At 38.5% G+C, this 22,428-nt stretch overlaps 1 protein-coding gene across 2 annotated transcripts in view; it reads right to left on the minus strand.

Annotated features, from left to right (window-relative positions):
* Window position 1: 1 nt before the first annotated feature.
* ADGRD1 (adhesion G protein-coupled receptor D1) overlaps window positions 2-22,428 on the minus strand; it is a 129,652-nt gene continuing 107,225 nt past the window's right edge. For both annotated transcript variants that reach the window (XM_071762964.1, XM_071762963.1), the window contains 4 exons: window positions 8,020-8,146; window positions 6,922-6,963; window positions 4,271-4,363; window positions 2-3,587 (listed from right to left, as the gene is read on the minus strand). In XM_071762964.1, coding sequence (XP_071619065.1) covers window positions 3,492-3,587; window positions 4,271-4,363; window positions 6,922-6,963; window positions 8,020-8,146 — 358 coding nt within the window. In that variant the 3' untranslated portion in view covers window positions 2-3,491. The remainder of the gene's footprint in view (window positions 3,588-4,270; window positions 4,364-6,921; window positions 6,964-8,019; window positions 8,147-22,428) is intronic.

Genomic DNA, 22,428 nt, shown 5'->3' on the forward strand with positions numbered 1-22,428 from the left:
GTTGTTTTAGGAAATTAAGATTTCTTATTTATTTTGGGGAAAAAAACAACAAAACTAAATTATTTTACTAGCTACTGGCAAAATAATTCTTGCTACATTACCTTTTTTTAAACTCACATCTCATTCAATTTAGATTTCATACTACTGACAAAATGATGCTGTCCTAGAAAAAAAAATATTGCAGAAGCTGCTATATACAAGCCCATAAATAAACTGCTAAATTTTCAGGCTTCAAAAGACTGAGGACAGGAAGAGATTGCTTAAAGATTCATTTGAGCATTTCTTATTCAGTACATTTGCTGCATTCAGCATTCAATACATTGAACCAAACAACAAAAAAAATGGACTTAGATGGCAATGGAACACATTTGTACTTCCTGGGTTTTTTTACTAATTTATCAAAACCAGAAGAAACCCAATTCCTAACCTAACATTATAAATACAATGTTCTAGCTCCTAACCTCATGTGACACAAACAAGAAGATAAACTGCTTCACTGTAAGTAACATTCAAAACTTAAAGTATGGGGTACAGGTTATCCACAGTGAATCTCAGTAGATACAAGATAATAAATGTTCCTTAGATACACATAATACATCTATGTCACATTCTAAAGTATAAAACCAAAAACATTTTCATGCTTTTCTTATTTTTTGGTGAACAGTTTAAAAACTATGGTATACCTAGATGAAAAAGAGATTTAGCCCTTTATCCTACTGTTATTTGATAGTGTCATTTGTAAGTCACATGTTTTTTTCAGATGGGCCTTGGGTAGTGACATTGGTGACCCATATCTATCAACACAGGAGGAACAGTATTTTCTAAAAAAAAAAAAAGTCTTTTATATATCCTCTGATTCATTCGCAGAACTGTTTGTGCTGTAATACAATGATTAGAAGAGAAAGAATCAAGGAGGGTTTCAATCTATATCCATGGTCACAGTGTAAAAAAAAAAAAAAAACCAACAAAAAAACCCCCACACACTCACAAAAAAAAAAAAAACAACCCAACCAAAAACCACCACAATAAAATCCAAAACAAAAAAGCCCCCACATGCTCCAGTATAAAAAATATGCTTAAATATGTTGTCTGCACACAATACAAACACTGAGCTCTGTTATCACAGTACTGTTCTGTTATTCTCCTCCACACATTCCAAGGGCTCCTTCTACTGTGTCTCTTGAGGAAAAAAAAAAAAATCATTCTCATGCCAAGAAAAGCCCATATATTTGCACAGCTGTAAGACAGCACAAGGTAGAAAAGACTAGGAAAAATCCATATGCAAAAGCCAAAATAAAGACATAGCCATTTAGATATTTAGCTTTTACTGACCTGCCTTTTAGAATTAGCTGTCAACAACTTGAGTTATTTAGCAATAGAAAATACAAGATTAGAAGCCTAAATGCTCATGCATGTATATGTGTGATCTGCAGTATGACACATTCTGCTCTGTTCCAGCATATAGCTGGTGAAACTAAGAGAATTTCTGTATAATGTTTTTATTTGTAGCCACAGGCAAAATTGGGTGGGCTGTGGGGTTTCTGTTTGGTGATGGAACTAAGAAGTCTTGAACAGGAAGGGGAGAAGGCACATCAGGTGAAACAGATTGGCACAATCTGAAAAGATGATTTTTACTTAGTGTAGGAAAGAAACGTGGAGAAAACTTGTTTTGGATCAATCGAAACTGAAATACATTGGTATTTGCTAAACCTTCAACTCCATTTCTTTTGGGTGAAACATTTCACTAATTAATGCATGTTTCCTGTTCCTAAAGATCAATTTACTTTTTTTTTTTTTTTTCTTTTCACAAATTTACCATCCAATAACCAATTTTCACCCTGCACATAATGGTGCAAATACCATTTCTCTTGGAAATCAATGGTGGATGCCTTGCTGGAGTCACTGGGACCAGAAGTGGTCTGAGGTGCCGAAAATACAAACCTTTAATTAGGAAAAAAAAAAAAAAAAAAAAAAAAAAAAAAAAAAAAAAGGCATATTCCCCTCCTCTTGTAGTATTTTGACAACCCAGTATATTAGGGGTGCTAATTACCTTAGTAATTGCTGCAAATGAGTATACCTGGTGTGTTAGAGAGATACTACAAACAAGGAAGAGCTGGGGATAAGGTGAGATGGCTGAACAGCCTGCTTGCAAAGGGGCCCCTCATCTCTGGAAATGGCTCTGGACCTCCTGACTGCTGAGTAAATACTAGAGCAAGACATATTTAGGGCCTCTGACCACCTCTGAGGCTCACAGTCTGCTTTACCCCCTGCTGGAAAGGTACATCACTGGGGCAGCTGAGATTGCACCTCCTTATGCTCCAAGCATCACTTTTGAGAACGTACAAAACACAGGTCAAAAGAAAAATTACAGTGTTTCCTCTTCCTTAAAGGTACTTCACAGCAGTACTAAAGCAGGAGCTAGTAAGTGCTGAGGGGAGTTGAAAACCACAAAAGACTCCGCAGAGACCTATTTAAAAGATGTCTGTAGGTAAAAACACATAGACTTATTTGTAGTCTGGTTGTCTTCACAGTATAACATTGGGTTCCATTTTGGGGTTGGAATTCAATGTCTGGATTTGACCACTAAAAGGACAAAGGGAAATCACAGTGCCAGGTTTGGATTTCCAAAAGCTACAGCGCATTTGCAAAATGCATTTGATGGGCAGTTGGTTGCATCCAAAAGCTTCAGGCAAAGCAACAGAAACACTTTGTATTGCCAAGTGTCAGCAGACACAAATCAGCAACAGAAATGCTGTGGACTGCTATAGGACAACATTAGTCATTGCCTTTTATAGATGTGATGTAAACAGGAATATCTAAAATACTAGTAGGCCATGTACAGAAGTATTACTTACATTTACTTACATGTTACATTTGCTGTTTATGAGTATAGAGGCACACATGAAATTAGCTTTGCTAATTCCATGCCCTTGCTGTAATCTACTTCTCCCCCAAGTCCTGACTTTCGTATAGCATTTAAATTAATAACCAGAATATGTATTTTGAATAGGCTCCACTTCAATAATTGGATTCTGTAAGGTAATAAATGTAAACAGAGTGTGCACAGCAAGACCAGAATAGGCCCATTACAACAGCACAATGGGAAGAATTTCATTTTAGAGAATAAAAATCCATCTTTCCAGAGGTATGTTGTCCTTTCTCAATTCTGGGAGCTGGAATGATTCAGATAGTAATAAGCTCTTTTTGCATACCTAGTGTTTTCATCATTGCTGAAAAACCATCCAGTGTATATTTGTGCTAGTTATTTTTACAGATATTGCTAATAGCCCAGTGGTGGAATTTGTTACAATTTCAAAGACAAGCAGATGAGGGCTATTTACTCAATTAAGCATTATGGAAATTTCCAATTTATTAGGCAGTGATTTAAAAAACAGTTTTTTTACTGGTATTGAGTGAGAAAAACCTGGTGGACACTGTGTCAGAGGTCCTGAATGTATGGCTTGATTCTCACTGAGAAGCTGGAGCTGCTGTCAGACTGCTGATAAATCAATGCGGTTGGCTGAATTGGTGCTTTTATCCCAGGTGTTCAACTTTGTGGGGGTTGTGCCTGGCCTGTTCCCAGTCATCTGGAAAAAAAAATAATAGATGATCAAATGGAAATAGATTTATTTATTTTATTAAACCAGTCTTGTCTGGGTGAAATAAAAGCTTGAAAGCATCTGTTTACATTATATTGTTTTCACAGTCATGAGAGCATATGGCATAAAAGATTTTTAAGCAGTTATTGCCAGGATATAAGGTGATTGGCAGCAATCGCTTAATAACACCTATCACTTCAGAAGCCTGGTTCTTTAAAAAAACAAATGTCTTTTGCCTTAAGGAGACCTAGGAAAGCATATTCACATCTTGACTTATTTAAGAGTTTTTTCTTCGGGATTAAATGTAAAAGCACTAAAAAAAAAAGCCCTACCAAAAAGACATCGTCATTAAACAAATATATTGCCAAAATGCTGCTTTTATGCATAATAGGAAGTGGTCTTAAAACAGTCTTATTGAACCACACTCCAGAGGTCATAAAATATGTTTACTTTTATTTGGTATTTTACCAGGAAGCAGGAATTTGGCCTTTGCTTTCAAAACAGATATTGTAACTGCAACTTAATGCTTGTTGATTCCACCTGTCTATACCATGCATTAGGTTAAGTATTGAAAATACTCCCACAGCTTCTAGCACCCTATTCTTTCCAACAGACTTTACTGTGGAAGACTTTGAAGTACAGTAGAAAAAAAAATTAAGAGGAATACTCACAATGTCTGAATTGAAGGGTTTCACATTGATGTTGCGAGTTGAACTACTGGTAAGGGACCAAACTTTGGTTTTGTGCTTAAAGGCAGCTCTAACCTTTAGAGAAAATAGGAAACCAGATAGAAAATTTATTTTCAGAATGTTGTACTCATTTTCACAGGTGCAACCTACAAGCATTTCCCACATGAATATCACTGTACCAAAACCGAAGAAACAATCCAACAATCTTTACATTTTTCTTGATATTTATGGTCTTATTTTACAATCAAACTTTACTTTTCAAGTACCCATAGTTTAAACACAAATCATGGTATAAACTCACTTATGTTTCATTTCATTGGCAACATTTTCATGTTATCTGGGATATCCTATCTTCCTAGATGTCTGAGGTATGACTGTATTAAAATTCATCTTGTTAAAAATATAAAGGAACAAAAGAAAAACCCAAATGAAACAAAAAAACCCAAAACACCAACTGCAAGTCCTGTACACATCCATCCCCTCTATTTGCAGTTCTGGTTTGAAAGCTTTCATAAGGTGCCATTATAGTGATTTTCCACAGCTCACAAAGACACCTTCCCAGTGGCAGGCTCTCTCTGGAGCTCACAGTTCTCTGATGGCACTCATATGCCATGAGGATATAGCCAGCTGCCAGCCTTTTGAAAAATGAAATTATTTTTAAATGCTGCATAAAACTCCCTATAGATGTAGGAAGAATCTTCACTGAGGTAAAAATAATCAACTGCATAAAGAAAAGATGGAGAGGCAGCCATTCTTTAGGCAAGTAGGTGAGATTCCTCAAGGATTACTGGCTGGAAGTGATTGACCACTGTTATGATGTTGTGATAAAAAACTGCTTGTCAGGAGGAGCATAGTCAGCAGAACACAGAAAGTAATCTTCCCTCCGTATTTTACACTGGCAGGGCCCCAGCTACAGTGCTGTGTCCAGCATCCCAGGAAAAACAGGGATCAGTTGGAGACAGCCATGAGGAAAGCAATGAGGATGCAGTGTCGAGCAAACTCATGAGAAGCTCAGGCTGTTTGATAGAAAGAGGAGTCTGGGGAAAGTCAGGATAAGTCTTAGAGTCTTCCCTTTCCTGCACAGAGGAAAGGCATTATCTACTCTTTGTGCATATAGTAGCTGAAATAGGAAAAAAGATCAAACTGCAGTCAGAAAGGTGACAACTACAATTTAGGAGTGGCAATAGTGAGGCACAGAGTCAAAGAGCTGAGAGAGGTCAAGGTACTTGGATGACTGAGCTGTCAGGGGTGACACTGGTGGGTTAGATCCATGCTGCAGGAGAGGTTGCTCAGGTCCCCATCAGACCCATTCTCCTGTGCTTCTTGACAGTGTGTATTTGTAGACCAGGTCCACAGGGAATAAAGGTGTCTTTTTTATCCTACCACTTGGAAATAGCAGCAGATAGTACTTTACAGTATGCAATTTTTCCTCCTGTGGCAAGAGTGATATTCTCAAGAAGAGTTCTCACAGATTAGCTGAAGAAGTATTTTAGGTGTGCACAGCATAGGATGGAGCCAATTAGATCTGCTCTCCAAAAATGGCAGTTCACATTAGTTATGTATGAACTGTTTTTTGAGAAGGGAAATTCTGAAAAGTTTCTGAATTTAATTTCTCATGAGGTTCCTTGAAAGATGGCAGAAATTTAAACATTTGTGTTTGATGTAAGACATTTGAAGCTTGAAAGCAGGTAGAAAGCTTTCTGAGCCTGGGGAGAAGAGGAAAAAGAAATGTGATTCCTCCTTACCTTTAACCTGACTGCTTACCTTTAGTTTATTTCAATAAAGATCAAGAATTTCATAGTCAGTCTTGAGTCTCCAAACTGAATGTAGTTTACTACATCATATCATATCAATGCTCTAAGACTGAAAAGGTTGGCAAATATTAATAAATCATGTCTCCACAGAAGAGCTGGAGTGCTACTCTTGCATAGGAAGAAGCACCAGGCTATGGGCAGAGTTACTTAGTTGCACCCATTGTGGGAGAATCATATCTATGTGGGTATTCAAGAGCAGCACTGCCTGTCAGCTTGCTGGAAATAGTTTTCAGAAGAGCATTTTCTGCTATCTACCATGGGAGGAGAGAATGCTGCAAGATCCATGCCCAGCAGGGATGGTCTCCACAAGCCCCATTTACATCAGCCTTGCCTTGGCTTTACCCTTAGTTGCTCTGAGATCACCTTAATGCAAAAAGATGCCTCTTGGACCACTATGAAAACTTGAAATTCCTGCCAAGGAAAATACCTGGAACATGTTCTATCTTGCTTGGTTGCCCCTGAAGAGTTGCTTGAGCAATGTCTAGAAGTGTGTTTCTCTGAGAATAATATTTATTTCCCTCTCTGGAACTAAAGGTGTCACAAAGCCACAGGCCAACAGCCCATGCCCTGCTCAGACCCTCCAGCCCTCAGGAGAATTCTTTCCTTTGCCTTGGACTGCCTTGTCTTCTTTTTTTTTCATTTCTAAAACTTTTCTTAAGTTAAAATAAATCTCAAGCACAGGTGAAAATTTCACAAGTCATATTTTCACTAACAGCCATATATCAATTAAAAGAAAAAAAAATCAGTGGCATAGCAAGCAAAGATACTGGGAAAATCCTTTTCTTGTTTTTTACTTGTTCACACCATTAGGTTACATACCTCTGAATTCAGAAGACAGTGAAACAGGAACATGAAAAAACCCTGAAAACAGACAAAAGGGGGACAGGTGAAGACAGGCTGTGAAGAATGAAATACAGTAATAAATTTCTCTCAGTATTGTAAAAAGCTGGATTGAGTAGCTGGAGATCTATAAAGTGAAGAGCAGGCAAATCTGTGCCCCAGGTTAAACTGGAAAAGCCCGTAGCACCAGCTGGCTCTGAAGCTTGTCTGGACCTTTTCCTGTAAAACAGCACCTCCTAAACTTTGGGGTGCTAAAGAAGAAATTTGGCTGAAAAGAAGCAGGAATCCTCTTTAAGAGAACTTTTTGTCTGTGCTTGAAAAGGTAAGAGGGAGATCCTCTTTGGGAAACACAAGACCAATATTTTTCACACCAGAAAAGTGAGGTGTTAGCGTTAGGAAAAATTTCAAAAAAAACTTTGCTATCTTTGGGCTTCTTGTCCAGTTGAAAGTTAAAAGGTACCACCCCTTTTACCTCCCAAAATAATTTTGTTTTCTTTTGTGGGTTATTCAAGCCAAATTTATGGATTTTACTTTGGATGAAAATGGGAACCTTTCTTATCACCGTATGAGAAGACCTCTGTTTCACTCTTTCTGTCACCACAGTGCTATTTGTTTCAGAGATAAAAAAGGAATTATAGGAGTTCATTTTTTTCATCCTCTTTGTAAGCTTTATTTGGGAAAGATGTCTAACACACTTATTTGTGCCTCTACTGAAATGCCTGCTAGAAGCTAAGCAGATGCTTACATTCCTCCTTGGACAGAGCTATTTTTCTGGAATGTCTCCTGAAGAATCTTGCCCTGTGGTACCTGGTGCTGGAAGAATTAATTTCTCAAGTTCACTGGCTCATTTATTCCATTATTGCTATTGGAAGCACTAATGAGTGAGCTAAAATTTCTGCTTTTACAGAGACTAAAGAATTGCCAGCACTGTATGGTCAGCACAGACTTAAAAGACAAAGGAAGGAACATAGAAAAAAAAAATCCAATAAACACGAGCATGTGAAAAATTACTAATGGTCCATTTCTTAGATCTCTGCAGCAGTTTGGTAGTCATAAACTTTTCCACCAGGTACTTACTTGTAATGAATTGAAAACAGCAAATATGTACTGAAACACTAATGCATGGGCATTGACAGCCAAAATCCCAAAGATCCATGAGCTTCCCAGGATTGGTAGAAGAACAGCAACAGCTTTGGCTGTTAGTCTGAAAGAGAAAACAACAACAACAAAAAAGGAAATGTGATGAGACAGTTGAACAAATTCCTCCCACACCAGAGAATTTATCAATGATCTTCTGCCAATAAGGCATAGTGTATGACTCTTTGCTTTGATTTAATTTTTTTTTTAATGGACAAGGCTATTAATTTCTCATTCCTATAAAATGAGGATAACAGAACTTCAGTATCATATGGCATAAAACCAGATCGAGAGTATCTGAGGGTGAGGGAAAGGAGATGGAGATGGTCAGATATCTACTGCAGTCATAGCTTCAATTTGCAGTGAAACATCAAGTATGAGTCAAAAACAGAGGGCAGAAACTGAGAAGAAAAGTCAGCATCACACAGAAAAACTAAACCACTATACAGTACATCCAAAATACTTTTCCTCAGCATTACAGTTAAGTCAAGACAACACAGTATTTCTCTTCTAGAAAACGACTTGGGATTTTAAATCACCACAAATAGGAAGAAACATGATCTACTTCTGCCAAATGCAAATCCTCTACACCCTGGTATTATTCTGCTACCACCCTGCTTTGTTCAGAGTTGATTCAGAGAAACATGTGCCAGATATTGAAATACCTTGTGTTTCTTGGAGGTTCCTACTGATATATGTACACTCTGCTTAGCTTGAAGGACTTGGCAGACCTTCAGTAAAAGCTGGTATGGCAGCTGAAAAGCTAATAGCACTTAAAAAATAAGAAGGATTTTGGGGTTTGCCTTAATGAGTTATGTACAAGATGTTTGTTACAGTGGAAGATGGAAAGAAATAGGGAATATACTAGAGAATTAAATGAAAGTTTTATGCAGCCATCAAATTCTGTAGACCAAATTTTATATAAAGAGTAAACCAAGGGAACCATAGAGCAAACAAAGGCATTGCTTTTAGAATTCTAGGATGGCATTCAGATCTTTTCAGTGTGTTCATAATCTCCTGCATTAGCCACCAAAAATCATTTCTTTCATCTGCAACAGAAGTTAAGGGCAGACAAACTTCAGAGAGCACTCAGGACCCTGTAGGAGAGTTACTGGCAATGTTTTCATATATTTTCTGCTTTGACAGTAACATTGTTAATATCTCTGCTGTGTCTGAATATCACTCCACCATTTCCTAGAAAGGCACAACTGATGAAATTTGACTCACAAAGCTTATCACTTACCCCACACAATTTGTCTTCTCCTTAAGAAGCCCTCAGAGCATCATCTCTGATTCATGTTAATGAATTGCTCTAAAGAATTGTACTTTAGTGTCTGTGTATTTCCCATAATATTGACTTCAAGAGTTTCATAGTAATAGCACTACAGAGTGTTTCTAGAGTAATTCAAGGAAAGAATAGGAAGTTCTTGCCACAGGATGCTACAGATATCTAGAAAGGATTCATAAAAGATACTTCTGTTGAGGATTGTTAAATGTGTGAATCCAGATACAGCCACTTGTGCAGGAAGTCCCTAATCTTTCATGTGCTGAAAGCTGGGAGTATGTATTTGGAGAATTTCCCTCCTTGACCTTTCTGGGGATGCAGGGTTGGATGGGCCCCCCAGCACATCTGGTTTAATTCGAGGTGGCAGTCCTTCAGTTTTTAGCCTAATCCAGATGGCTTTTTGATTAAATCAATAAACACCTGCACAGCTCATTTTCACCTCAGTGAGACCTGGTAAAGGCAGATGTAAAATAGCTCAGGGCCAGGTGACAAGTAATGGCCTTGATAAGTCACCACTCACTTTTACCCAGTAAGTGTGACACATCCAGTTTACAGCACTGGGCAGCCCAAAAGTATTCTCATGTCTGTTTGCTCTGTCATCACTCAAACCCATCCCCATTCCCCATGAATCCCACAGGGCAAAACATTCCTGCAGTCAAGACATTAGTAACTCAGCAGCCCAGGGCCATCTTATCTCCCAAGGATGAACAGATGCCCAACCTCTGCACACCCAGGCACTGTACTTGCAGTGACATCAAAGGACAAATTCTGCCTCCTGAGTAGCTGAGTGCTGTTTTGGTGATACAAGACAGAAAGCACAAAGGGACCTGCCCCGTTTGAAACAATGTGAACCAACAAAGCAGGTAGCTCTAATCCCTACTTACCACAGCACTTAGAAACACCCTTGTAGCCTGTGGGATTTCAATACACATGTAGTTAAATGTAATTAACATATTAGAGTGAATTTAGTCTATGCTACAATTATAAAGGGCAGTAAAGGGAACAGGGGTAGTGAGAAACTAAAAGTCAGTCCATGCTCATTAAATCCATAGTTTTTAGAAATTAGCAGATTTCTATTTAGCTGGAAGTTTATGCAAGAGAAAGTTGCTTTATGGAGATTAATACCCTACTTATGCCATTTACTCCCTTGTACAGTTTAAAGTCCAGGTTCATGAGAGGGCATGACAAGAAACCACTTGTAATTGCAACAAACATAAAACAAATGAGAATTTTGTACAACACAATTAAATGAAGAAATCTCTTAATTAAACTTGGAGATAAGACATCTTGTTCATTTCAGTGACCTGAGCACACACTTCGTTATAGTCTTGATTAAAAATGTATGTTGAAGAGCTGCATTGGCTTCAGGTATACAGTGAAATCTGGGACAGGGAAGAATCTAGAATTTTTTTTTTTTCTCTATTGATTCGTATCTTTATGTCCTTGGCCATGGACATTTCTGCAGAATTTAATTTAATTCTGCAAAGATTTTGTTCAGCCAGAAAATGAAGGAATACCTTAACGCTTCAACTCTGCTATTTAATTCAAAAAATCCTTTTTAAAAGATAGACTTTTGAAACAACTGATAGTTTATTTTTTAAGGTATCAAGAATGCATTGGGCTTTTCTCTGTCAAGGCAGAAGTTCATCTCCTCAGCTCTAATACAAGACATTTCTCCACTGGGGAGCTGCCAGCAGACCACTTCTTGCAATCAGCTTTCTGCAGAAGGAGCTGTGTAATCATCCAGAGCCCTTGTGCCCCCAAGAAAATGTGCAGGACTCGGGGCAGACTTGGCAGGGAAGGAGGATATGTGAACACCCAGAAGATGGATTAGGTACACTCAGACTCCATGATGGTTTAGATGCCCACTCTAACCTGCTAGAGCAGGTGATTAGTATGCCCAGCACAGCTTCACTTGTAAAACTGTCTATATTACAAACTATCCCTTTTTCTTTTTGTCTTTTGTTCTAACACTCTCAAATTTTATAAAATTTGCAGTTTGGAATATAATTTTCCCCAGCTGGTTTGCTGCCAAAATTATATTTTCATTATTTCTTTTTGAGCCAGAGCATAAAAAGGTTCATCTGTAATTTGTAGTTGGGGGCAGAACAGAGTTCTCCATTTCAGTGTTTTCAAAAACATTCTTTCAGACTAAATCTTCAGGAACCTTTAACATAAAAATTACCTTATGGTTTGTGTTTTTTTTAAAGTCATGTACCAATAAAGACTGATCACTATTAATCACAGGGTTCAGCAAATGTGCAAATGATATACACAGCTAAACATGAAACCAAGATACAGATATGCAGGGTTTTTCATGCAAACGTATTAATGTTCCATGCACATCCATTTAGTAGAGCAGCCACATGAGGATGAAATTCATTTAGGCTGTCTAGGGGTCAGCTCTGCATGTGAGTCACTTAAATCTCATTAAGGGTTGGGGTTCTTTCTACCTAATTATTTCATAGTTTTCTATGCTTGCGTGCTCTGATTTTCAACCTATGTATGAAATTATTAATTCAAGGTGTTTATGAGCTTTAGTCACCCAGCAAAGGATTCAGCTCTGCTCTTCCTAGTCCTCTGTTATTTCCTTCCACTTACACCTCCCTTTCCCATCCTTATTTCATTTGGTCTTTCAGCATTAAAAAGGAAAAATACTCAATGTAAAATGCTGCATCTGAAAACCATTAATGTGGCAAAGTTAAAAAATCTTAGAAATACAGAAGTTAGTGTTCCACAAGGCACATTACTTCCAAGACACTGCACAAACTTTTACTTTTTTTTTTTCCATTTTTCTTTGCTACATGAATATTTTAGTAGCTTAGGTCTAGTACACTAATACAGAGAGCACAATCAAATACATGTTGTTTTTGTAGAAGGAATACTGCCTGACTTAAGTTGTGCAACCTTAAAAAAAGGCACTACCATTGCTTGAGCTTTGTATTTCTATGAAATTGGTGACATGAAGAAGCAGTGCTTTGGGGCAGGGGTAGGTCTTATTTTGCAGATATTGAGGTCCAGCCCCAGCAGGACTTCATAAACCTTGCTAAAAACTGTGTCCTGTGCCCTAATGTATCAGAAAACAGAATGGCCATTGCTTTATAAAGGACCCTCTAATTTTCTCCTGCCTGTTTCTCACACACACTTTTAAAAGCTAGATATTGTTACTCTTCTGCCACCCAACAGCATTAAGTTTGGTGATATTTTGTCTCTCTGCATCTATATACACCGAATGATCAGCCCTGGAATTAATTAATTAGGAACGAAACAAAAGCAGCACAAAATATTTCTTTTCTCCTTTCTGTTGTTTCCTTTTACCACTATACTTTCTTTAAATATGCCCCTGTTATTACTTAGACAAATTTTGGATGATGCAAAGTCTCATTATGATTTTATATCCAGTGTATATGGAATAACCTTTGGGAAGTCATTATCAGTACGTAACTTATCAATCAATTCAGCTTATGATTAGGGTTGTTGCTAACTCCACCTCATCACTTGCAATCTCTTCAGCGGGGCTGCAGAGACTCCTGAACCACTTTGCCATGACTTGATTTCATTCAGATTTTTATGGTTGTGTACTGCAAAACCAAGCAGCAATAAATTAGTACTGCAAAGTGCCCCATCCTCTGCCACCAGGTCTGCAGAACACTGCTGCTCCTTGGGTTCATCTGCAGTCCCACTCACCTGCAAACTCATGCAAGAATCCTACTGTTAAGAGCAGCATGGTGTCCTTTGAAAATCCTTACAAAATCTCTGCTAAACTTCTCAGAAGAACAACTTTAACTATTCATTAGTTTTCAACCAAGCTGTCCATTTAAGATGCACTCATCCTTTAAAGCTCCTGCTGAAAATCACATTTCTTCCTTTTTCTGTTCTTACAGTTTAATTCTAATTGCTAAGCAGTAAACCAGAGATGTTCCACTCCAAATTACCTCAGCTGTCTCTGGTTCCTTTCAGTTTAGCATTCCCTTCAGTGCAGGATTTTGATATTTTCTGTATATCTTGCTCAGTCAGAGAAGGACTGTTCCCCAGTACTTTACACCAGGTGACATCCTGAAGAGTGCACTAATCAATCAATGGTGGAAGTTTTCTGAGCTGGATAATTATCATAGCTCTACTGATGTCCTGGTGTACAAGAAGTCCAGGTTTCAGCACCTCTGAGGTATATTTTCATTATCAACATCATATAAAATCACTGCACTGTTGCTGCAGTTACTAGGAATATTTTTCCAAAAGCTGGATTGGGCCTTATAATTTTATTGTATTTGCAATTGGTTTGGAACAGCTCAACTCAATTGATTGCTCCCCTCCTCTTATTTAATCTCTGCCATTTTCTGCTATTGCCCTGAGCACACTGTCAATACCTTACACTGATGCAGAATCACTACACTGACAGCTACAAGAAAGAGATTTCACTGCTTGCAGAGAGAAAACTTTATTACTTCTGTGATGGGGATCCTGAAATCACAAATCAATTTTATTGGTTCTATATAGAGCACTAATCCTTTTAAGACTTATGACATCCACTTTTCAGTCATGATGCCTGCTGAAGGAAGAACTAAATTGAGACCCATAAGCCAAGATTATGTAATAATTGGAGGAAATACTGTCTAAAAAAAAGCAAAAAATTGTCAGAACAATTCACCAAAATTGTTACCCTGACAAATAGGCCTTTTAACTGAAACTTCTCTCTTGTTTCTTGAAATCTTCACGAGCCACTGTCAGTAATATTCTTTCTACTTTATATGAAAAACAAACAAACCCCAAACCCTAATATTTCAGACTAATGCCAGGACAAGTTGAATTTAGCTTCAGTTGCCCGTTTTTACAGGTACTGCTCAGTGACTTCTGAGTTTGAAGCTGGAAAGCTGCTGGGACACCACAAGGGGTAATTCAACAAACAAAGATGGTTTTCAGGTTCAGCAGTGTTTCCAACACACCCCTTATCTAACTCCTTCTGACCAGCACTCAGGTTTCATTCTGCTGATGCCTGAGGAATGGCAGTTCTGACCATGGCACTCAGGAGTGCTGTGTGCTGCTGCTCACTTTGTTACCTGGTTAGCCCAGGAGCCAAACCAAGACTAAGCAGTTTAGCTGGTGAGTTCCCACCAACATCAAACAGCCAAATGGAAGAATTCCGATAACAACTCATATTTTTAGTGAACTAAAACACACACAACAGTTTTAAAGCCAATGACTTAATTTGTAGTCTACAGGACCAAGCTCCCTTTCACTCCTCAATAAAAAACAACCAAGTCTCAGTAGAGTAATGCACTGTGGGAGGGATAAGCAGCTCAGCAGAGTTGCTTGAGAGTCAAATGCCTCAGGCTCCCTTCTAACAGCAATGAATTTACTCCACATACTGCATGCAAGTGAGACTGAGAGGAGGTGTTTGCATTGTTTTTCAAAATGAAATTAATCTCTGAGCTCTGCTAGACATCTTGATCTAACAGATAGACCTCTTGTCTCTGAAAGCACAGACAGATTTTAATACTTCTCCTGCCACTGAGCAGTAGCTCCTGCAAATATACATACCCCTTCTCTTGGCTGTGTAGATAATAAAACTGATGGCACAAGGAATGTCTTTTTAATTATCACATACACAGTTCCTAGCCTAATCTTGGTTGATTTCTAGTCACAATTATAATAAATTGATTTAAAAAAAAAAAGAAAAAGACAAAATCACTGGTAGCTGCAGATGCTACTTCCCATTTTCCCAAATGTTATTTGCTCTTTCAAAGTGATGTTGTGAAACTGGATAGGAAATATTTACAGACGCCTCAGATCATTGCTTTCTGGTGGGTGCCATTTATAATCCAGGGAACCTGCTGTTGTCAGAAGAATTATAACTGTGAAAAAAAATAATCCAGACTGCAAAGGCAAATAAATTCAGATTGGTTTTTTGAGTTACTTTAAAGAAAAAGGGGGAAAAAAAGACCAGAAAATATTACCCACTTCCACTTCAGGGGTTCTTTAATAGTCTCACAAAAGCAGATTGACTGGGAAGTCTGGGGGGATTAATTTGTTATTTTAAAAAGAAAGTAAATTGCAGTGCTCTAATGGGTCATGATATTATTATAGTATGATATTATTAAGGGTCAGTTTGTTTCCAAAGGTGGAACAGTCCTCTTGCTTTTTCAGTTTGCACCCAAGAAAGGGGCAGCATTTTTTTCTCATAACCCAAAAAGAAAAACCTCTGCAAGAAGATTTGGTCTAATCCAGATCCAGTTAGCCATGAGCTGGTCCTGGATTCAAAAAAGTTCAGGAGCAACATATTAATAAGATAATCCACCCATGGCTGCTCTGGACACTCCACATACATGAAAACAGATTTTCCTTCAGACTCCCCCCTTCCTCTAAGAGGGAGCTGGTGCCTGGCTCTGCATTGGAGTCAGCCCAGAAGGAATTTGTGAGGACAGCCTATTCTCAGAACATTCACTACCTGTCTCTTCCAAGGACAAGGCAATGAAAATGTCCCAAAGGGCTAGATCCTGCTTGTGCGTGCCAGATGGACCAGGCTAGATGTTGTACACTTTTTTTCCCCAACATTTGCACCTAATTATTTCTTCCACTACACTCTCCATAATTTTATCCAATTCCAAAGCTCCTTCTGCAGGACTTCCTCTATTTTGTGACAGCTTTCTGTATAGACTATCCCTAGACATATTGTCACTCTGAGGCATCAATCTACATTAGCCCAACACTTCCTGGTTTTAATTGGCTAAATCTCTGCAAGTCATCTTGAAACAGTACACTGCAAATTAGTCTTATTGCACTATTTATAGCCATCCAAATCTTTTTTCATAGTTATTATATCTTGTGGTGAAAATTTTTTATTTCCCCAACAGCAAATCAAGATTACATACCCAGTGCTAACAAGGAGGGATTGTCAGATTGCAGAAGTTATGAAAATGATCTCATAGTGTTCACTTGTCCTTACATAACAGGAGATTGGAACGAGGATTTCACATGACTGGAATACTGATGTGAAAGGGCACAGCTTGTTCAGAAAGGACACACAGAGAAAAAAAAAAGGGTTTCTCAAAAACTCTGCTCAGAGAGCCAGAAACTAGAGGCAGACAGACCTTTCAAAAGTTTCTGTGTAAAAATAAAGCCAAAGAAAGTGGGAGCAGTATGGCAGCATACCTATGTTTTGATTTGCCAAACCAGGAGATTAATGTGGATGGGGCCTTTTTTCCCCTAAACATCTCAGGAGCTGTTCAAAGCACAGCTTCAGGTGTTGGAAGAAGGGAGGCAAGGAACAAAAGTTATTGGTAATTTAGAAAACTTGGCTCAGGTGTTGAATATGTAAGTCTGCAGGAAAAGAAAGAAACTTGTCCACTGCAGGAGAGGCTCTCATTTGTCCTTTCTTAAACTATCCTTGCAGAAGCACCAAGCTTTTTAAGAGAAGCCACTAGGAAAGAAAATTTTGAGCTAGGTAGACCCTGGAGAGACTCAAATTTCCATCACCAGAAGCCTTTGCCAGTCTAAATGATTGTGTTTTACACACAATTCACACTGGTCAGGAGCAATTGCACAGCCAGTTACCACTGTTCAGCTGAGAAGTGGCAATGAACTGCATTGCTTGGTAGTTCTGTATGCCTGGGAACACCCAGAAAAAGCAGCCTCACAGAGATGGGGTTTATTGGAAATCTGTAGATTTATCAAATATCTCTCGGTCTTAGCTTGAAGTCAGTGAGGCTCATAGCTTAATTTAGAAAGACAAAGTAACAATCCCATCAAGCCATACACAAAATTTCTGTAGAATAACTTTCTCCTGCTGAGGAGCTGAACTCTGAGAATGATCTCTTGACCTAGACAGTCTCAGTGACCCTTCATTATGCAACGATATAGAAAGATCATTCTCCTGTTTCCATGGCAACGGTACCAGTGAACAGCAACGCTATCAAGGTCAGGCATATAAACTGAGAGAGAAAAGTCATTTTCTGTGTAATGGTTCATATGAGCTTTAACTGCAGCAGTGGCAAATAAATAGCCATACACTTGCTTGATCACCTGTCTCAAATGTACATAAGGGAAAGCAAAGGACTGAAGTACAATCACACTGCCTGCCTGTCTGCTTGCAGGAAACTGCTGCTGCTGACTGCTGCTTCTGAGGGTAACTGGAACAGCAGAACATGCAATGCTGTATTGTGAGGAACTTGGTTTCTTATTAAGCTGGCATTAAAGAAGCAGGGCAACATATGGTTTTTATCATTCTCATCAAAGGTCATGTCACAGCTGATTCTGCATTACTTGAAGTAAATCCTAGTCAGAAAAGTTTAAAAAAAAAAAATTCTAATTTTTCAAAATCAAAGTGTTGTACTAATTGGTTTGATTCCTGCCCCCTCCCAAGGATCTGTGTGCAAATAGAAACCACAGAAAAATCTGCATCCTTCCCTAATAAACTCCTTGCAGCATCCAGGCTGTGTCATGCCAGGCTTCAGTCCCCTCCTCACCTCTTTGCGATATCCAGGAGGTCTCCAAGGGGCAGGAATTTTGCAGCTGCAGGCCAGCTGTCCCCTGGGGTGTGGGCTGGCTGCCAGGCAGATGGCTGCTGGGGACCCACCCCAATGCCAGCACTTATGTCTGCAGCTCTTTGGCTTTTTGGAACCATCCCAAGTCCTTTCTTTTAGGAAAATGCTGCAGTATTGGGTATGGTTGCAGCTCCATATACATAATAAAAATAAAAATTAACTTCTGTTGTAAATGTTTTGGGTTTAATTCCCAGTTCTCTATCCAGTGATAGAGACAATAGCTCATGACAAGATCCTTTCTGCAGCTCCATACATATTTACATTTGTCTTATTGCTGCTTACTTTTTTAGCAACAGTAATATGAATTACTACTATCTTTACTCACATGAGAACACCCAAGACTTCTTTGTTCTGTTTCTGTATTAAGATACTCCCTCACTTTCTAATATCTTTGTTAGAATCAGACAGTTATCTTGGAGGGGTGGCTGGAGAAGCTACATGGGACTCACTGGGGATAATAAGCACAGTAGAGTTTTAGAACATGACTCTTCATGGGGTGATCACAGCACCTCACTGTGAAAATCTCACTATTCCTGACATTATCATGCTTGCAGTTATCATCTGACTTTACTGTCTGAACATTTCTAATATTGTTCCAAATAAAAGTGCTTTTAATTCATATTCTTTCACTAAAATATGCTTCTTCTTCACATCTCCTTAAATTAAAAAGAACTGGGCTTAATTTCTATTTCCAAACCACCTGTGACATATCTTTAGCTAGGGGCATTTTTATTACTTACCTGATGATAGTATCTACCAGCTTAAAAGTACTTTTGATTCTAGAAATTGGATCTTATTGTCGTTACTGGTATTTTTCATTTATTTAATTTTATTTTGTGAGCACATTATCAGGAAAATATGTAAATCACACTGAGATAAAGCTGTGTCAGACTGAGTAGTAATTTACAGAGCTGCCCAGCACTCTGCACAAGGTGCATGTTTAAATAGGCATTTATTTTATGCAATGGAATAACTATAATAAATGTCTTATTATTCTGCATAAAGCTGGCATAGAGCTGACATAGTATTATAAATAGGACCAAGGAGGTAAATGCAGCAGTTCAAGCAAACTCTTGAAATTATTGCTGTTCACAGGGAATTGCACCATTTCATGATGAATGAACAGCGTTTAATTGTTACTCTGGTGTCAGGCATAAAGCTGTGACTAAACATTGTCCTTGTCCTACTGGTATTTTCATGGCTTAAAATCAGTTATTAAAACACTGGAAATGAAAAACAATTAGGAATACTTTTAAAAAATAAGAATATGAATTTCAAAGCTTTTTTTTCACTGCAGATTTTCAAAAGCTGAAACTTCCTGTTGTTATCATTCCAAAGCAAAGAATACATACTCTTTGGACAACTTTGGAGGAATGGGGAGGTGCCACCCCACTGCATCATCCACATCTATCACAGTAACTTATCACTACCAACATCTTTGACCTGTGTATTCTGGCACCTTATATACTGCCAAAGACTCATCAGGCCTTTAGGCACAGGGTCAGGGTTGTTTTTTTTTTTTCATTAAATGTCCTACAAATCCTGATTTTACTTAAGAAAGCCCCCTCAAGGTCCTGCTGAGAGCAGCTTTCACCTACAGTGACTGCTCTTAGCATCTCGCAGGACTGGAATCAAGAAACTGATTCAGCCATAGACCAATAAGCACTCCAGAGCTTTCTAGACAATAAAGATGAGAAATAGCTGAAGAGTTGCTTGGTATGGCCCCTTCTCTCTTATTCTTTCCTTCCATTCCTGATTCAGTTCTGTCCCGAGCAAGGGACATGCTCATCACAGGGATTTAGTAACCAAGTTTTAATAAACTTCATTCTGACACTCAGATACAAACCCAAACATGCCTAAAGATCTCTAATGAAAACTTTTGATCTTTATACTCAGAAAATCCATCTTAGCTATCAATTTTTAGCTAAGAAAATCTTAGCTATCAATTTTTACATGTATGTTTTGTACCTGTATGGTGTCTTACTGCTCTTCCTAAGACAAGAAAGAAACAGGCACATGAGTGTCAGAGCTGTTTCTTCCTTTGAAGCCCACAATCAGCAAGCCTTGATCATAACAGTAAATCCCTGTCTAATGAGAAATGGCAGGCAGAAAGCAATTCCCACAAAGGAAGATTTTGGCTCAGAAGGAAACTATCAGGAAAAAAACAAGCTGCGGATGGGCTCATGACATCAACTTGTCCAGCTCAGACACACAAGCAGGACCATTTGTCACTCCTGACACCAACTTAGCCCTTACAGACATTTGTACAATCACTTCTGAAAGCCTTTCAAAGACAAAAGCTCAGCATCATTCCAGGTGATCTGCTCCATTGCTTTGCAGCTCCCCTTCCACTATTGGAAGCTTAAAGATATTTGATTTTTTCACCCATTATTCGTCCCTTTTTCTATTTTGCTGAGTAGCCCCGTCCCTGCACCTATGTTTTGCATACATTTAAGCTTTTTCTACTCCTCCCAAAATGGGCCTGAATTGCACCTGAAAGATCACAACATGGCCTGGAGCCTTTCTTCAGAGCTGTGACTCAAAAAAAACAACCCCACTACCAGTACTGTCATTATGGTTCCTAAAAGATTAGCATTTCCTCATTAATACTCTCCTTGGCAACATTCAGACCCATGTAGTTTTAGTCTAAAACTCTGAGTCTAATAAGGAGAAACCCAAACTGCATTTATATTTGTCATATTCAATGAGCCAAAAATTTAATTAGGTTGAATTCATTATCACTGGCAGTAGCACTTCAGCTCACTAATCGTCATTGCTGAATACTTTCCTTTTAATTCTTTCCTTTACTGCCAGTCAACCCTCCTCCTTCCAGGATTTTCCACGAGGTCCATCACTCTGATTGAAGCCATGTTCAATGAACATGGTACCTTACATACAATCAACAATTATAGAGAAAAGGATTTGCAGAAAGCAGATTTGGCTGGGAATGCTGCTCCTTCTAACTGATGGCTCTCCTTCAGCACAAGGGAAAAGCTTTTTCCTTTTCCAGTAGAATACACACAAGCAAGGGCTCCATTTCTCCAAGGGTTGCACTGCTGCCCCTGCCACCCAGAAAGGCACAGAAAGGATTTTCTAGTGCAATGGATTTTGAATCTAGTGCAAAAGAATTTTGAATAGACATTCAGAAGAGTTTGCAGAATGTAACTTGCTACTCAACCCTGTTGGAAAGGAAGATGAAAAAAAGATAATGATAAGACATTCCCTAATATTATCACAAAGGAGGGGAATTCAGTTGTGGAGAGATTATGGTGTCTCCTTTGGCAACGCAGTTCTCATGAGAGTGTCAAGCAAGTGCCACGACTGACACAAGCAGCTCTGTGAAAAGGAACAGCTGCAAATAATCCTTAGAAAGAGAAGTATTTGGACACTAAATTACACAAAAACAGGAATGGAAACACGAGAACAAAATGTAACAGTGTCTTGCATAATAGTGCCTGATGCTAAAAGCACCAAAGCTGTCAGCACCAACTCGGAGGATTGGTGTCTGAGACAGAAGATGTCTGGGCTGAAATGCAGGGATTGTGTTTATAAACAAAGCAAAATAGTGATGCAGAGTCATGGCATGGAACAGACCACTGATTAAATGGATGAGCAGTTTGCCACAGTGCATTTGGTGTGCTGCAGGGATGTAATAGATGGCTTTGCAAAGTGCTTTGGAATGTTCAATTGCATGGTTTAACCACACAGATGTCTGCAGCATCGTGAGCTGTTGGAGAACAGCCCTTGTGTATTTGTATTTGTCAATGGGAAAATCTGTGCAGCTTTTTGGGTTTTTTAAAATATCCAGAGTAGGGAATAGATTCGCATTAAACCTACACACTGTTTTCAGCTTTCTCCAAAGTGGTTTAATCTATATAAAAAACGCAGAAAGCACTAACACAACAGCTTACATACCTTGCTTGCCCTGCTGAGCTTTGCTTGAAGCTCTCCTTTGCTCCCATGCACTGCAGCCCCTGCCATTTGTTCCAGTTTTCAGCCTCTAATTTAACTAAACAGAATTAATGTTTTTCTTTCACTCGGCAGAGAACTTAGAGCTCACTGTATTATTTTACTCAGTAAAGACTGAGCTTTGAGAGATAGAGGAAATGAGTAAAATGAAAGAAAGAATGGAGTAAAGAGTGAAGAAATACTTCTAATTGCTTTCTCCATGAACAATTATGATAGCTACCACTTCTGGTTCACCAGCTTCTGAATTCTACACTTTATAGAAAAGACATTTTTCCAACTCATTGGACCATTTCAGGGCAAAGTATTCAATAAGAGTTGGACTTGGCAGTTTATTCAAGAAAAGTTAATGACACTGTCTCTTCTGGACAATACAATGCAACAGTGACCTGGTTCGGAAAGTGGATGGTGGCTAAGGATGGCTTCTTTGTTTCTAGACTAAAACTGCTATTGCTGCAACAGAAACGTGCTTTGCATTTCTTCCTCTATTACAGTTAATATTATTCTTACTGCAAAACTAAGATTTTTTCAAAATTGTTTTATACTTTAACCCTTGTA

Source organism: Heliangelus exortis, chromosome 19 (genome assembly GCF_036169615.1).
Source record: "Heliangelus exortis chromosome 19, bHelExo1.hap1, whole genome shotgun sequence".
Classification (NCBI taxonomy): Eukaryota; Metazoa; Chordata; class Aves; order Apodiformes; family Trochilidae; genus Heliangelus; species Heliangelus exortis.